The sequence below is a fragment of the Triticum urartu genome, chromosome 2A (genome assembly GCF_056163025.1).
Source record: "Triticum urartu cultivar PI428250 chromosome 2A, HENAU_Tu73, whole genome shotgun sequence".
Lineage (NCBI taxonomy): Eukaryota > Viridiplantae > Streptophyta > Magnoliopsida > Poales > Poaceae > Triticum > Triticum urartu.
Genome location: NC_141874.1, coordinates 564,274,044 through 564,291,653, shown reverse-complemented (window position 1 = coordinate 564,291,653; position 17,610 = coordinate 564,274,044). Strand labels below are relative to the sequence as shown.

Below are 17,610 nucleotides of genomic sequence, written 5' to 3'. Positions count from 1 at the left end.
GGCTAGTGGGCAAGTTCTGATGTAGATTGGGTTAGATGGAATATAACCTGAGGGCTCGAACTGTAATAAAAAAACATTCTAATGACGCACCGCTGCTGAGTGCGCCATTAGCAAGCTTCTCCCCACTCCACCTATTCCCCTCCCTCCCTTCCTCCCCACTCGGCCTAATTTGCCCCCCTCTGCCCCAACCGTACGCCGCCGCCGCGCCTGCACGCCCCCTCCGTCCCCTCCGTCCCCTGCCGCCGCCGCCCCGACCCCCGCCCCCGCGCCCCCACGCCCCCACCACTGCAGCTCCCCCACGCCCCCGCGCCCCCACCACTGCAGCTCCCCCGCGCCCCCCACCACTGCAGCTCTCCCGCGCCGCCGCCCCACGCCCCCACCACTGTAGCTCCCCCGCGCCGCCGCCCCCGCGCCCCGAGCCGGAGGAGGAGGACCAGGAGGAGGACGAGGAGGAGGAGGAGACGACGACCGCCAGCTCAGCCAGGCCACGCGACGCCGCCGTCCGCGCGCTGCTCTGCCCTACCTCAGCTCAGCCAGGCCGGCGCCGTGTACTCCCTCGACTGTAGGTGAGCCCCTCCCCTCCACTTCCTTCTTCTTCTTCTTCCTCTTGCCCTCAACCTCTGCTCTGAGTCTCGGCCGCTGTGCAGGGCCCATCCATCTCCGGCGAGCTCACCACACTGCGCGAGCTCAACGACCGTTGCGCAGGGCACCACCACGCAGGTGACAGTTAGGTACAGTTACAGAAAATGGCTTGTAAATAGGGTTAGGGTTTGGGAGTGGAGACCATGGCCATGGCTTGTAAATTGTTGTTGATTCTCAAGTAAATTTTTCTGTTAGGTACAGTTAGGTACAGTTACAGAAAAATTCACACGGAAAGGTTGTGTCATGCATCACAGGATTTGTAGGAGTTCTTGGAGCCACAAAAATAACTTTAGAACCCAGAGAGGCCTCAGACCAGCATCATAGGCAATAAGATCAGGCAACATCTGTTCTTATTAGTTTAATAGAAGAGAGAGGGATGGAAAAATAGACAAGAAAGCAGAATATAGCCAAGACAAGTAGCATATATTCTTAAGCAGAGTATAAGGATAGTGTCGTGGTTCTAACTCTGACAGTGATGTAGGGGGGTGAGTATGGAGAGGCTAGATCTCAGCTATGGAGAGGTTGTAAACACACCAGGATGTACGAGTTCAGGCCCTTCGCGGAGGAAGCAATAGCCCTACGTCTCGGTGCCCGGAGGCGGTCGATTGGATTATAGGCGTGTGAATAACAGAGGTGCGAACCCTTGTCTCGGAGGAGGGGGGTGGCTTATATAGAGTGCGCCAGGACCCCGGCCAGCCCACGTTACCAAGGGTTCAATGTACATTAAGGTGGGGCGTTACTGGTAACGCTGGCAATAAAGTGCTATAATGACCGTAAAGACTACTTAATAGCCGACCGTTTGCCTGCGGAGTGACTTTAGATCTCCTGGCAGTCGAGTGGTTGGCTTCTTGGTCGAGTGGTAGCTTCTTGGTCGAGTGTCTTGAACCCGTCGAGTGGGTACCTTCAAGTCGATTGAAAGGTGACTTCTTCTAGGGATGTCCTTGGGTAGGGCTCTTAGGACAGGTCCATGCCCCTACCCTAGGTACATAGCTTCGTCATTAGCCCCCGAATGGATCGAGGTTCGAGTGGGGAAGGAGTTGGGGGTCCTTCCGACTGGTTCTTAGCGTCATATGAATGTCTTGCACTGGATCAATCGCCGCGGATGACGTTGTCAACTTCTTTTGGTCACCTTGATCCATTCTTGGTCTCTCGTCGAGTGAATTTCCTTACTTGTGAAATACCGAGTGCCGGCGCGAGAGGGATCTTCTGTTTGATGAGTTGTTTCGCAGCCCGCGGATTTCGAGTGGTTCAGCTTGTCCGCGATGGCGTGACTGGCATGGACTTGCTGGAGATCTTCCTTCGGAGGCGCATCCAACCACTCCAGGCTCGTGACCACCCGATGTGGCTGTACTCGGGCCTCGAAGACACCACTCGGATCCACCCGGAGGAGGTCACTGATGAGATGTTGGAGGGGTGGCTGTCGAGCATCACAGGAAACAAAGACAACCCCCGAGGAGCCAGGAGGGTTTCTCCACTCGACAACACATACAAAGTGGACCAGGTCTGACTTTATGCCCCCGACTGAGATCTTGTTTTCTTCATTGGTCTTCTTTGAATTGGTTGATTGACTTTTGTCTTGTCTGTTGTTTTCTAGGCAACTACTGAGATGTACTCAACGTCCAACGGGGCACAGGAGCCAACTGAGGAAGGGGAGGCGAGCGGAGGTGAGAGTGGAGATGATCAAGGCGAGTGGGAGTCCGATGGCGAAGGAGAGGGAGACGGCGACGTCGACTCCAGCGAAGAGGAGGAGGAGGAGGTCGAACCCCCCCGTCCAGAGAGGCGATCCAAGCTTACACACGATCCAGCGCGGGAACGTGGTAAGGCGACTGCTCCTGTTGGGCAGTCGTCGAAACGCCCTCAGACCTCTTCTCCTACGCCGACCGAGAAGGCTCCCAAGCACCCACGCGCGACACCGTCCAAGCCACCCAAGGCTCTGCCCAAGATGAAGATGACTGTCCCCACCATCTCTGGGTAATAATAAAGCTTGTTTTCCTTTGTCGACCGTGAACAGATCCTTGGTCGATTCATTGAACCAAGTGACAGACTTTCGAGATTTGCAGTGCTGCTACTTCTGAGCTCTCCGCCAAGGATGACGATCAAGAGATGGAGGATGCTGTTACCTCCAACCCTGGTACGATTACTGATGTTCTGCCTTGAGTCGACTGGACATTTATTGCAACTCTGGTCGATTGAATTTTTTCTTGTAGCTCCTCCTCATGTTATCAACCTCCCGGATGACGACGACGTGCCGCTAAGAGTGAGAAGGAACAGGAGAGCGTCGGCTGGTGAGACCCCACAATCCACTCCGGCACCAGAGGCCGTAGCTCGAGACGGTGGTGAAACCACTCGGGCTTCTGTGACTTTCGCCATTCCTCTGACGAGTGTGCGGCCCTCGACGTCGACTGCGGATCCGCCTTCGCTTTTTGCCGCGTACCCCGTCCCTGAGGACCAAGCAGCTGCCGCAAAAGAGGCTATACGCCAAGCGGGGATCATGATGGAACAAGTGAAAGTGGCTCGGGAGGCCAGCCAAGCAGCTTATGACGCGAGTTCGGCTCTTCAGAGTAACGTCCAGGTCAGTCGACTCAACACTTGGTCTGTTACGATATGCTGTTTGAAGAATATCTTTTTCGAAGATCTTTATATCTGTACACCCACTGGGTGTGTCTGCCAATTCTTGGACGAGTGGGGGCACACTAAGTGCACCCACTGGGTGTAGTCCCCGAGACTACGGTGGACTGCTGGCAGTCGACTATAGTCTTTATATTGTGTTGCTGTAGCTGTATTTCTTCACTCAGTCTGGTCAGGCCATGTCGAATGGAACTGTATCCGGTCGACTGCGGGCAGTCGACTTTTTTTTACAGTGGGGGCACGCTGAGTGCACCCACTGGGTGTAGTCCCCGAGACTACTATCGAATGTTTTTGATTCGGCTGTAGTCTTAGAAACGCCATCATTGTCTCTTAGTTACTCGGAAGCAACTTATCTTGGATGTCTGTCGACTGATTTTTTTACAGAAATCCTGCAAACTTGTAGCTCGCTATACCGAGTTGGAGAATCAGCAGATCCAGCTCAACCTTAACTTGAAGCTTGCTCAAGAGAATTTGAAGAAGGCGCAAGAAGAAGCAAAAGGTATGGCTGGTGGGGTTCTCCATTCTTGACGAGTGACTTTTCTTTCTTGTCCATTCTTGATGTTGATTTCACTCGACGTGCCGCAGATAAACTGGAAGAAGCTCTGAAGAAGAAGGATCAAGATCTTGCAGAAGCACAGAAGGAGGTCTTGAACAAAACGAGGCTTGCTGAAGAGAAACTGGCTTCGGTCGGAACTCTTGAGCAGGAGAACTCCAGACTGAAAGCTGCTCTCGAGGTAGCCAATCAAGAGGTCAGCCGACTGAAGAACGACAACGTGGCTCTGCACGACAAGGCGGGTGAGCTGGCGGGGAAGAGGAACGATCTGGAGGCTTATCTCGGTGGACTCGCCAAGAAGCTGTTCGTCATGCTCGAAGGTAGTTACTCGCCCCGACTGTCTTGCAGTTACCAAGCCTGTGTAGGGCCACTGTCTTACTCTTGAATCGTGTTTGCAGAATTCTGCCAGAGCTTCGAAGAGGAAACCAGTCGAGTGGAGCCAGGCTTGGACCCCGCCAATTCTCTCGTGAAGGATGAGGCTGCTATGAACGTGCTCCGATTGGAGTCTCGTGTTACCAGTGTTGTTGACTATCTTGCTCGACTGAAGGTTGCGGTGTCGTAGATCGACACATCACTCTGGCCTGGGACGACGCTTCAGAACGACCTCGAGTCTCTGATGGCTTGATTGAATGAAGTCCCGGGTCGAGTGGCGGAATGGAAGAAATCTTCTGCTAGATGTGGTGCTGATGTCGCTCTGTCTCTGGTCCGCGTCCATTGCAAGGAGGCGCGAGAAGAAAAGCTGGCCGCCATCCAAGTTGCCAATACTAGGAAGCACAGCTTTCAAGACTTCATGGAGACTTTCATCGCTGCTGCCACTCCTATTGCAGACGGGATCGACTTGGACGAGTTCGTCGCCCCTTCCAGTCCTCCACCCGAGGAATGAAAAACTTTTATGCTTCACTTTAAATTTGCCTCGGAATGACGAGTGGATTTGTAACCGTTAAACTCTGCCGAGCCGAGGGCTCGAGTACTTTGATCTGAGGTCTGGGACCTTTAGGCTTTATCCGAACTTGATTTCTCGTTGAATATCTTCATGGTTTGATCCGTCGAGTGGAACTTGATCTTCACTCGGAATACCCTTGTATTTGTGGCGTAACTCCGAAGGAGGAGGTAGCAGTCGACTTGCGCCTCGTCGTCCTTGCGGATTGGGTTGTGTCCTGTACTTAGGCGAGCGCTGGGCTGCAGCTAAGCCCCCGAGTGGGAGTCTGGCTCGCCACTCGGTAGGATTTTTAAACACTTAGGCGAGCACTGGGCTGCAGCTAAGCCCCCGAGTGGGAGGTTTGCTCGCCACTCAGTAGGATTTTTGAACACTTAGGTGAGCACTGGGCTGCAGCTAAGCCCCCGAGTGGGAGTCTGGCTCGCCACTCGGTAGGATTTTTAAACACTTAGGCGAGCACTGGGCTGCAGCTAAGCCCCCGAGTGGGAGGTTTGCTCGCCACTCGGTAGGATTTTTGAACACTTAGGCGAGCACTGGGCTGCAGCTAAGCCCCTGAGTGGGAGGTTTGCTCTCCACTCGGTAGGATTTTTTCAAACTTAGGCGAGTACTGGACTGCAGCTAAGCCCCCGAGTGGGAGTCTGGCTCGCCACTCGGTAGGATTTTTGAACACTTAGGCGAGCACTGGGCTGCAGCTAAGCCCCCGAGTGGGAGGTTTGCTCTCCACTCGGTAGGATTTTTTCAAACTTAGGCGAGTACTGGACTACAGCTAAGCCCCCGAGTGGGAGTCTGGCTCGCCACTCGGTAGGATTTTTTCAAACTTAGGCGAGCACTGGGCTGCAGCTAAGCCCCCGAGTGGGAGGTTTGCTCTCACTCGGTAGGATTTTTGAACACTTAGGCGAGCACTGGGCTGCAGCTAAGCCCCCGAGTGGGAGGTTTGCTCTCCACTCGGTAGGATTTTTTCAAACTTAGGCGAGTACTGGACTGCAGCTAAGCCCCCGAGTGGGAGTCTGGCTCGCCACTCGGTAGGATTTTTGAACACTTAGGCGAGCACTGGGCTGCAGCTAAGCCCCCGAGTGGGAGTCTGGCTCGCCACTCAGTAGGATTTTTAAACACTTAGGCGATCACTGGGCTGCAGCTAAGCCCCCGAGTGGGAGTCTGGCTCGCCACTCGGTAGGATTTTTGAACACTTAGGCGAGCACTGGGCTGCAGCTAAGCCCCCGAGTGGGAGTCTGGCTCGCCACTCGGTAGGATTTTTTTTCACAAACTTAGGCGAAATGGATTCGCAGCTAAGTCACCCACTGGGGGATTTCGTATGCAAATAAAAGTGACAACAATTATTAGAACACTCTTGTCTTTGATAAAAATGAACTGTAGAGGTTTTTCTTATTACATCTCGTCTGAGGGAGAACTCAGGTGTAAAAGGGGCGGAGCAGTTCCGCATTCCAAGCTCGCGGTTCGTCGATCTGGCGATCAACATTGTAGAGGTGATACACTCCATTGTGGAGGACTCTGGTGACGATGAAGGGGCCTTCCCAAGTAGGAGCAAGCTTGTGTGGTTTCTGTTGATCCACTCGGAGGACCAAATCTCCTTCTTGGAAGGCTCGACTCTTCACATTTCTGGCGTGGAATCGACGCAAGTCTTGCTGATAAATGGTCGATCTGATCATGGCCATCTCCCTCTCTTATTCTAGGAGGTCGACTGCGTCTTGCCGGGCTTGTTCTGCTTCATCTTCGGTATAAAGTTCGACTCGGGGTGCGTTGTGAAGAAGATCACTCGGCAGAACTGCTTCAGCTCCATAAACCAGAAAGAATGGAGTTCTTCCAGTCGACCGGTTCGGGGTGGTCCTCAATCCCCAAAGAACCGACGGAAGTTCGTCGACCCAAGCACCTGCCGCGTGCTTGAGATCACGCATCAGTCGAGGCTTTAGTCCTTTGAGAATCAGACCATTTGCTCTCTCAGCTTGTCCATTCGACTGGGGATGGGCGACCGATGCGTAGTCGACTCGTGTGCCTTGAGAGGCGCAAAAAGCTCTGAACTTGTCTGAATCAAAGTTTGACCCATTGTTAGTGATGATGCTATGCAGGACTCCATATCTGAATGTTAGCCCCCTGACGAAACTGATAGCAGTGCAAGCATCAAGATTCTTGATAGGCTTAGCTTCAATCCATTTGGTAAACTTGTCGACTGCCACAAGCACATGTGTGAAACCGCTCCTGCCTGTTCTCAGTGGACCAACCATGTCCAGTCCCCAAACAGCAAAGGGCCAGACGAGCGGAATGGTCTTCAGGGCTGATGCAGGTTTGTGTGACATGTTGGAGTAGAACTGGCACCCTCCACACTTGTCGACTATCTCCTTTGCCATTTCATTTGCCTTTGGCCAGTAAAATCCCGCTCGGTATGCTTTAGCCACAATGGTCCGAGAAGACGCATGGTGACCACAGGTCCCCGAGTGGATATCATCAAGGATTACTTGACCCTCTTCTAGTGTTATGCACTTCTGACCGATTCCAGTCGCGCTTTCTCTGTACAACTGTCCCTTTATGACTGTGAAGGCCTTGGATCGGCGGACGATCTGTCGAGCCTCTTCCTCGTCCTCTGGGAGTTCTTTCCTTAGGATATACGCGATGTATGGTATCGTCCAGTCGGGAGTGATTGCCAAGACTTCCATGATCAGGTCGACCACAGCAGGGACTTCGACTTCAGTCGGATCTGTGGCACTTTTCGGCTGCGGGGCTTTTTCTGTAAAATGATCTTCTTGGACTGACGGCGAGTGGATGTGCTCCAGGAACACGTTGCTGGGAATGGCTTCTCTCTTGGAGCCTATCTTTGCCAAATCGTCAGCCGCCTGATTTTTCAGTCGGGGGATGTGATGAAGCTCTAACCCCTCGAATTTCTTTTCTAACTTTCTCACTGCATTGCAATAACCAGTCATTGCCGGACTTCTGACGTCCCACTCCTTCATCACTTGATTAACCACCAAATCTGAGTCGCCATAGACCATGAGGCGACGGACGCCGAGTGAAATGGCCATGCGCAACCCATACAAAAGTGCTTCATATTCTGCTTCATTATTGGAGGAATCGAAGTGAATCTGGAGATCGTATCTGAGCTTATCTCCACGGGGGGAGACTAATACTACCCCAGCACCGGAACCATTCAGCATCTTAGATCCATCGAAGAACATGGTCCAGTGCTCCGAGTGAACTTGAGTCGGAAGCTGCTGTTCAATCCACTCGGCGACAAAATCTGCGATTGCTTGGGACTTGATAGCCTTCTTTGCTTCAAACTTGATATCTAAGGGAAGGAGTTCAATCGCCCACTTAGCCACTCAACCGGTTGCATCTCTGTTGTGCAGAATCTCTGACAGTGGGGCGTCGCTGACGACTGTAATGGAGTGGTTAGAGAAGTAATGTGCAACCTTCTTCGTGGTCATATAAATCCCATATACAAGCTTCTGGTAATGAGGATATCTTTGTTTTGAAGGGGTCAAAACTTCAGACACATAATAAACTGGGCGCTGAACTCTGAAGGCCTTTCCTTCTTCTTCCCGCTCGACCGTAAGTACTGTACTGACAACTTGTCCTGTGGCTGCAATGTAAAGCAGCAGAGGCTCTTTGCTGATTGGAGCAGCGAGGACCGGCTGGGTGGAGAGCAGAGCTTTGAGCTCTGCCAATGCTGCATCAGCTTCTGGAGTCCACTCGAACTTGTCAGACTTCTTCATCTCGGTAAAGAGGCAACGCCTTTTCACCGAGACGAGAAATGAATCGACTGCCGAGCAGTTTAATCTTCCGTGCCCTAACTTGGCGACGGAGGACACCTACGGCGACGGCGGAGAGGACGATGTCCGCGATCGGCGTGAAGACGGCGTCAGAGAGGTTGCGGCAGCGAAGCGCTTCATCGCCGGTGTCGTCGAGGGCTAGCGGTGGCGCTAGGGTTCGTGCGAGGGTGGAAGAAGAGATAATGACTGCTGTGAGTGTGTATTTATAGGTACAGGGGCGGCACTGCGCTATTACACAGGTGCCTCTGGTGATTCGCATCTGAGTAACACGTGGCCATCATGCGGAATTTTGGGGTTTGTTCCACGTCCCACGCACGCCTGGATTGTCGGGTGGTCGTTCCTACTTCTTCGGATTTCATGTGGATGAATGAGCATTGAAAATGGACTTAAAGGTTGTCTCTGTGTCTTCTACTGTCAAGGGCGTAGAGAAGACATTCGATAGTTTCAATAGAATGCATATGACTTGGAGAGATAGAATTTGAGATAGAAAGCATAGAGAGGTTAGGGTCCGATCACATTCACTTAGTTCAAAAGATTCAAACAAGAAGACATAGCTATAAGTGAATGCTGTAGAGGACAGAACACTAGTATATATATATATACAATCAACATAGTGAAGATAATCATGAAGACATGTTGAGATTGAAGCCAAACCAAATGTGAAGACATTGCAAGGTAACGCCATGAGTGAAACACTTCAAAATAGAACGTTTGGTGGTGGCGTTACCCACCGTATAGGAAGTATTAGACCCAGACACGACGCACAATTATCGTGGCGCTCCGAAACCAAATTACACATTAATGTATTCACACTTAGAATGTATGTCTTCATTGATTGAAGATATACGTTACTTCGTGCGTTGCACATCTAAGTCATCAATATGCATAAGTGTTAGGATGTGTGCCTGATCACAGGACATTTGAGGATTCCAGGATATTTAGCTCACACCGTAACTTGCAAAATCTCTTCTCATCCAAGGGCTTGGTGAAGATATCTGCCAATTGCTCTTCAGTGTTGACGTGTATGATATCAATATCTTCCTTCACAACATGATCTCTGAGAAAGTGATGATGAATTTCTATGTGCTTTGTCTTCGAGTGCTGAACTGGGTTGTTGGCAATCTTGATGGCGCTTTCGTTGTCGCAGTAAAGTGGCACTTGCTTCAGATGAATGCCATAGTCCTTGAGAGTTTGCTTCATCCACAGAAGCTGAGCGCAGCAAGATCCAGCAGCAATGTATTTTGATTCAGCAGTGGAGAGGGATACACAGTTCTGCTTCTTTGAAGACCAACATACAAGTGATCGTCCCAGAAAGTGGCATGTGCCTGTCACCAGCATAATCAGCATCCGAGAATCCAACCAGATCAAACTCTGAGCCCTTTGGATACCATAATCCTAGAGTTGGGGTGTGAGCCAAATATCGAAGAATTCGCTTCACAGCTAAGTGATGCGACTCCTTTGGTGCCGCTTGAAATCGAGCACACATGCAAACACTAAGCATAATATCTGGCCTAGATGCACATAAATAAAGCAAAGAACCAATCATGGAGCGGTATACCTTTTGATCGAACTCTTTACCATTGTCGTCGGGACCCAGATGATGTTTGGCTGGCATTGGTGTTGTGAAGCCTTTGCAGTCTTGCATACCAAACTTCTTCAGGCACTCTTTGAGATACTTCTCTTGAGATATGAAGATGCCGTTGCGTTGTTGTCGTATTTGAAGACCGAGGAAGAACTTCAGCTCCCCCATCATAGACATCTGATATTGCTCTTGCATCATATAGCCAAACTCTTCACTGTACTTCTGATTGGTGCAGCCGAAGATAATGTCATCCACATATATTTGGCACACAAACAGTTCACCATCATATGTCTTCGTGAAGAGAGTGGGGTCTAGGGAACCAGGTATGAAGCCTTTGCTCTTCAGGAAATATTTGAGTGTGTCATACCAGGCCCGACGGGCTTGTTTGAGGCCATACAGTGCCTTGTTGAGCTTGTATACCATGTCAGGATGTTTTGGATCTTCAAACCCAGGCGGTTGTGCAACATACACTTCTTCTTCAGTCTTGCCATTGAGAAAGGCACTCTTCACATCCATTTGATATAGAAGTATGTTATGATGATTTGCATAGGCCAGCAGTATACGTATGGCTTCAAGTCTAGCCACAGGAGCAAATGTTTCATCGAAATCAATGCCTTCCACTTGAGTATATCCTTGAGCAACGAGACGAGCTTTCTTTCTGACAATTTAACCATGCTCATCTTTCTTGTTGCGGTATATCCATTTGGTGCCTATTACATTGTGCTTCCGTGGATCAGGATGCTTAACCAGTTCCCATACATTTTTTAGCTCAAACTGTTGAAGCTCTTCTTGCATAGCTTGAATCCATTCAGGTTCCATGAAGGCTTCTTCAACTTTCTTGGGTTCTGTAATTGAGACAAATGCGAAGTGCCAACAGAAATTTGCCAGCTGAGTTGCCCTTGAACGAGTGAGTGGACCAGGTGCATTGATGCTGTCAATTATTCTCTCAATCTGCACTTCATTGGCAACACGAGGATGTACAGGGCGAAGACTTTGCTCTTGCTGATCTGTGTTGTTGTTGGGAGGAATGTCTTCAGGCTGAGCATTGTCTTCATGTGGATCAGATGCTGAGATGATAAGTTCTTCTTCAGGATGAGCTTCAGAAGGTATAATCTCTCTAGTTCCCATTAGCTTGATTGATTCACTGGATGGAACTTCATCTAGCACATTTGGCAGTTGCTCTCTTTGTGAACCATTAGTCTCATCGAACCGCACATCCACTGTTTCAACCACTTTGTAATGAAAGAGATTGAAGACTCTGTAGGAGTGCGAATCCTTTCCATATCCAAGCATAAAACCCTCATGTGCTTTTGGTGCAAACTTTGAGGTGTGGTGTGGGTCCTTGATCCAGCACCTTGCGCCAAATACTCTGAAGTAACTAACATTTGGCTTCTTGCCACTTAGGAGTTCATAAGATGTCTTGTTCAGAAGCTTGTGAAGATAAACACGATTGATTGTATGGCATGCAGTGTCAATGGCTTCAGGCCAGAATTTTCTTGGAGTCTTGTATTCATCTAGCATCGTTCTGGCCATCTCAATGAGTGTTCTGTTCTTGCGTTCGACGACGCCATTCTGCTGTGGCGTGTACGGGGCTGAGAATTCATGTGTGATGCCCAAGGTATCAAGATATGTATCAAGTCCAGTGTTCTTGAATTCAGTGCCATTGTCACTTCTGATGTGCTTTATCTTGGCGCCGTAATTGTTCATAGCTCGATTGGCGAAGCGTCTGAAGACATCCTGCACTTCAGTCTTGTAAAGGATTATGTGCACCCAAGTGTATCTAGAGTAATCATCAACTATGACAAAGCCATAGAGGCAAGCAGTAGTGGTAAAAGTTGAGTAGTGAGTGGGACCAAAAAGATCCATGTGAAGCAGTTCGATGGGTCGAGTAGTGGTCATGATTGTCTTCGAGGGATGTTTGGCTGAAAGTGCAACTATCCCTAGGTGGTTTTGGTAATTCATAACAACATATAGTTCATTGAGCTAATGGTATTTCAAGATGATTATTTCAAGAAATCTCAATGATTGGCATGGCATGGATGTGAAAGTGGAACCCTCAAAATGCTAAGGACAAAGAATTGGCTCAAGCTCAAAAGTCCAAGACTCTTCATTTTATATTTTAGTGATCCAAGATCACATTGAGTCTTTAGGAAAAGCCAATACTATCAAGGAGGGATGAGGTGTTGCTTAATGAGCCTCTTGCTTTATGTGCTTGGTGATATGCTCCAAAATCCTCAACCACTTTTCCATAGCCACAAATGACCTAAACACTAAGCCAAACTCGGTCATACCGATTCTTTCAATCCGGCGCCACCGAGTTTCACTTGTCATTTGCCACTGCCAAACCCTAGCAATTCGGTCCTACCGATAAGGATCTCGGTCTCACCGAGATGGGCTTGCAAACTCTCTGTTTCCCTTTCGTAACTTTTCGGTCTCACCGAAAGAGCGAATCGGTCCCACCGAGAATGCAAAGCAAACTCTCTGTTTCCTTCTTGTAACTTTTCGATCTCACCGAAAGAGCGAGTCGGTCCCACCGAGTTTACTTGACCAACTCTCTGGTTAGCTTATTGCCAAACTCGGTCTCACCGAGTTTGTGCAATCGGTCTCACCGAGATTAGGGTATGCCCAAAACCCTAACCGAATCGGTCCTACCGAGTTGCATGTCAGTCCCACCGAAATTCCTAACGGTCACTAGGTTTACTATTTCGGTCAGACCGAGTTCTCTGATTCGGTCCCACCGAGATTGGTAAATTGTATGTAACGGTTGGATTTTGTGTGGAGGCTATATATACCCCTCCACCTCCTCCTCACTTATGAGAGAGAGCAATCAGAACACATACACCATTCCAACTCATATGTTCTGAGAGAGAACCACCTACTCATGTGTTGAGACCAAGATATTCCATTCACACCATATGAATCTTGATCTCTAGCCTTCCCCAAGTTGCTTTCCACTCAAATCTTCTTTCCACCAGATCCAAATCCTATGAAAGTGAGTTGAGTGTTGGGGAGACTATCATTTGAAGCACAAGAGCAAGGAGTTCATCATCAACACACCATTTGTTACTTCTTGGAGAGTGGTGTCTCCTAGATTGGCTAGGTGTCACTTGGGAGCCTCCGACAAGATTGTGGAGTTGAACCAAGGAGTTTGTAAGGGCAAGGAGATCGCCTACTTCGTGAAGATCTACCGCTAGTGAGGCAAGTCCTTCGTGGGCGATGGCCATGGTGGGATAGACAAGGTTGCTTCTTCGTGGACCCTTCATGGGTGGAGCCCTCCGTGGACTCGCGCAACCGTTACCCTTCGTGGGTTGAAGTCTCCATCAACGTGGATGTAGGATAGCACCACCTATCCGAGCCACGGGAAAAACATCCGTGTCTCCAATAGCGTTTGAATTCTCCAAACCCTTCCCTTTATATTCTTGCAAGTTGCATGCTTTACTTTCCGCTGCCAATATACTCTTTGCATGCTTGCTTGAATCGTGTAATGATTGCTTGACTTGTCCTAAGATAGCTAAAAACTGCCAAGAACTAAAATTGGGAAAAGGTTAAGCTTTTATTTGGTCAAGTAGTCTAATCACCCCCCTCTAGACATACTTTCGATCCTACAAGTGGTATCAGAGCTTTGGTCTCCATTTGCCTTGATCTCCATAGCTTTTGGTGATCATAGCCTTGGTTTCACAACCTAGGAGAGTATGGCGTCTAGCGAGGGAAATTATCACCGTAGAGGTCCTTACTTAGATGGCACTAATTTTGCTAGTTGGAAGCATAAAATGAAAATGCATATTCTTGGACATAACCCCGCCGTATGGGCTATTGTTTGTGTTGGTTTGCAAGGTGAGTTCTTTGATGGGAGAGAACCAAACCGTGAAGCTACCGCGGATGAGTTGAAGATGTTGCAATACAATGCTCAAGCTTGTGATATTCTCTTCAACGGATTGTTCCCCGAAGAATTCAACAAGATCAGCCGCCTTGAGAATGCAAAGGAAATTTGGGACACTTTGATTGATATGCACGAAGGTACCGACTCCGTCAAGGAATCCAAGTTGGATGTGCTCCAAAGTCAATTTGACAAGTTCAAGATGAAGGATGGTGAAGGTGTCGCCGAAATGTACTCTAGGCTTGCTCTCATCACAAATGAGATTGCCGGCTTAGGAAGTGAAGAGATGACCGATAGATTCATCATCAAGAAGATCCTAAGAGCCTTGGATGGGAAATATGATACCGTGTGCACATCGATTCAAATGATGCCCAATTACAAAGATCTCAAAACCGACGGAAGTGATTGGAAGAATTGTTGCTCATGAGATGTCACTCAAGGATAAAGAGGAACTTCACAAGAAATCAAGTGGTGCCTACAAAGCCTCATGTGAAGTCCCCACATCATCAAGTGAGAAACAAAACTTCAATGAAGAATTGAGATTAATGGTGAAGAACTTCAACAAGTTCTACAAGAGTAGAAGCAAAGATAGAAGCTTCAAGTCAAGGTCCTACAATGACAAAAGATCTTCTAGTCGAGAGCGAAACTGCTATAATTGTGGAAGACCCGAACACTATTCCAATGAGTGTACGGCTCCCTACAAGAGAAGAGAAGATTCTCCAAAAAGAAGAAGCAAAGAATCACCACCAAGAGAGAGAAGGAGTAGAGATGATCATTATGAACGAAGATACTCATGGAGAAGCAAGGATTCGGAAAGGAAGGAAAAATCATCAAGGAGCTACACAAAACGAAGACATCAAGCTCATGTTGGTGAATGGGTATCCGGCTCCGACTCCGACAGCCACTCCGAGAGAAGTTATCACTCCGACTCCGAAGATACTCAAGATGAAGGTGTTGCCGGTCTAGCACTTGTGTCAACCAACTCCTATGACATATTTGACTCACCAAATGAAGGAATTGGAAGATGCTTCATGACCAAAGGTCCTAACGTAACACACCCCGAGTATGTTGACTTCAATAGTGATGAAGATGACTTGTTAGGTGATGATGACTTGCTTGTTGACAACTCTAGTGATGAGTACTATGATGAAACATCAATTAATCATGCTAATCAAGATAAAACGAATGACAATGATAAGAAGAAGATTGAGGCTCTAACTAAAGAACTAAACACTCTTAAGTTAGCTCATGAAACTATCTTCGAAGATCATCGAGAGCTTTTAAGAGCTCATGAGAAATTACGCTTTGAAAAGCTCAATCTTGAGCAAGAGCATGAGTTTTTAAAAGCAATCAATGATGATCTCCGCAAGAAAAGTTCTTCTTACGTTGCCAAGCGTTTACTATTATCCACTTACATGCCTCAAGTCAAGTCTAGTAACAAGAACAAGAAAGATTCTTCCTCTAGTAGTAACAATGATCATGCTAAATCCAATATTGTTGCTTCTAGTAGTTCTCTTGATTCCACTAATGATTCTCTTAGCCAAGTTACACTTGAGCAAGAAAATAGCTTATTGAAGGGGATTATAGAGAAAGGAGTATATAAAAGCCTTGCCGGAAGTAAGCAATTCGAGGAAATTGTGCGCAAGCAAGGGATGCACCGGAAGAATCAAGGTGTTGGTTTTGAACGAAAGTTCAATGCCAATGGAGTTGAATGGGAAGAAGATCAATACCCCAAGACAAAGTTTGTTCCTCAACAAGAGAAGTATGATACTTCTTTCAAGGGGACACAAGCTCAAGATGATCTTCCACCACAAGACTACAAGCAAAAAGGCAAGGACAAGCTTCAAGAGGAGATTGATGCATTTGAAGAAGCTCCTAAGACCTTAGTCAAGTGGATTCCCAAGACCACGTCAAGTTCCACTTCATCAAGTACGACTACAACTCCAAGGATTCCCATCAAGATGGTGTGGATCCAAAAGAAGAAGAACTAGAGAGTTCTTGAGGGTGACTCCGCCAACATATTTCACTCTCATCATTTTGGCAAGAACAAGTGCAATCAACTTCCACACCATGCACTAGTTCAAGGAGTCACAAACCCTCTTGTTGGTAAGACAAGGGACAAGGTAATCTTAAGTTTTCATGGACATCATCTTGTGTGTGCATCACTCTATGTCTATGGATATCCTTGTTTGTTCCTTGTGGGACTAACCCATGTAGGTATTGAAAGTGCAATTCACTCAAATGGATAGCTCCAAGTGATCTACATCAACATTGAGCATCCACATCTTCAACATCTACATGAAGTCATCATCGACAAAACCCAAGGTTAGTTCATCCCTCTTAGGGGGGATATCACATCTAGGGGGAGCTTTACTCTAAGACGTGAGCTAAAGCAACTCTAAAGATGTGAATACAACAATGCTTTATGTAAAAGTGGTAACCCCACTTGAGCTTAAACGATGAGTATGACCTACGATCAAGTGTTCTCACTTGACTCCTAAGTCAATATACTCATATATAGATGACCTAGTCATCGCAAATTGCTTGATAGATGCTAGAATTGGTTGTGCATGCTTTGCCACATATTTCATTTGCCATCTTATTGTGTGAGCATGTTGGTTGCATATTTTACTCATTCGAGGACATCCACTTGTTGTTTTGATTGTTTGGCTTTATCTTCTTTTGCCAAGTGGATGGACAAGAATGCCTAAGTACCTCCTCTAGCTATCTATGCTTCTCTCGTCTCAAACTCTATTCATGCTGCATCACAAAATTTGATCAAGTCAGATTCGAACCACTCTGTGTGAGGAGCGCTCGGAGTCCCCGATTCTTCATAGACTTAAACTTCCAAAACCTCTTTGTGATTCTCGGTCTGACCGATTCCATACTTTCGGTCCTACCGAGATCATTAAGTTGATCTAGGTTTTCGATCTCGGTGCAACCGATTTGAACTTTTCGGTCACACCGAGTTGCAGTAACTGCTCGCAGTTATGCATCTCGGTGCCACCGAGTTGTTCCACTCGGTCACGCCGACAGGGTCGGGCTATATATAATGACGGGCAAAATTTTGGAAATTTCTCCAAAACCTCTTCGCCCGCGCATAGCTCGCTCTGCCTCCTGGGTCTCCGGATCTTCCTCCTCGCCGCCAGCCGCCTCCAGTCGCTGGTCTCCGTCGCCGTCAACGGGAATTCTGCCCCGCCGTTGCCGCTGTAGCGAGTCTCCACCGAACTAGGGTATGGACTCGATCTTTGTGCTATTCTCCAATCCGATTCCTAGCACATTGTGATATTCATGATTCTTGCCACGTTTGATAAACTACTATCCAGTCAATGAACTCGTAGATTAGGTTTAATTCGAAAATTTTAGGGTTAGGTTTCCGCCGAAACCATCTCGGACCCACCGAGTTGAAAAACTCGGTCCCACCGATTTGGCTTATGCCATTGCACAAGTAAAACTCGGTTTGACCGAGAATTACTTATCAGTGTGACCGATTTTGGAACTCTGTGAAACCCTAGCAGTCTCGGTGCCACCGAACTGTGACTCGGTCTGACCGAGTTCACTAGTTTAGGTTCCAAAACTGCTTCGGTGTCACCGAGTTTGAAAATCGGTAGA

At 48.2% G+C, this 17,610-nt stretch overlaps 1 protein-coding gene across 1 annotated transcript; it reads left to right on the top strand.

Annotated features, from left to right (window-relative positions):
* The first annotated feature begins 3,657 nt into the window (after positions 1-3,657).
* LOC147985922 (uncharacterized) lies at positions 3,658-4,890 on the top strand. The gene is made up of 3 exons (XM_087539960.1): positions 3,658-3,778; positions 3,856-4,143; positions 4,222-4,890. The coding sequence occupies exons 1-3, from the start codon at positions 3,772-3,774 to the stop codon at positions 4,383-4,385; spliced, it is 459 nt and encodes a 152-aa protein (XP_087396086.1). The 5' UTR covers positions 3,658-3,771; the 3' UTR covers positions 4,386-4,890.
* The last annotated feature ends 12,720 nt before the right edge of the window (positions 4,891-17,610 follow it).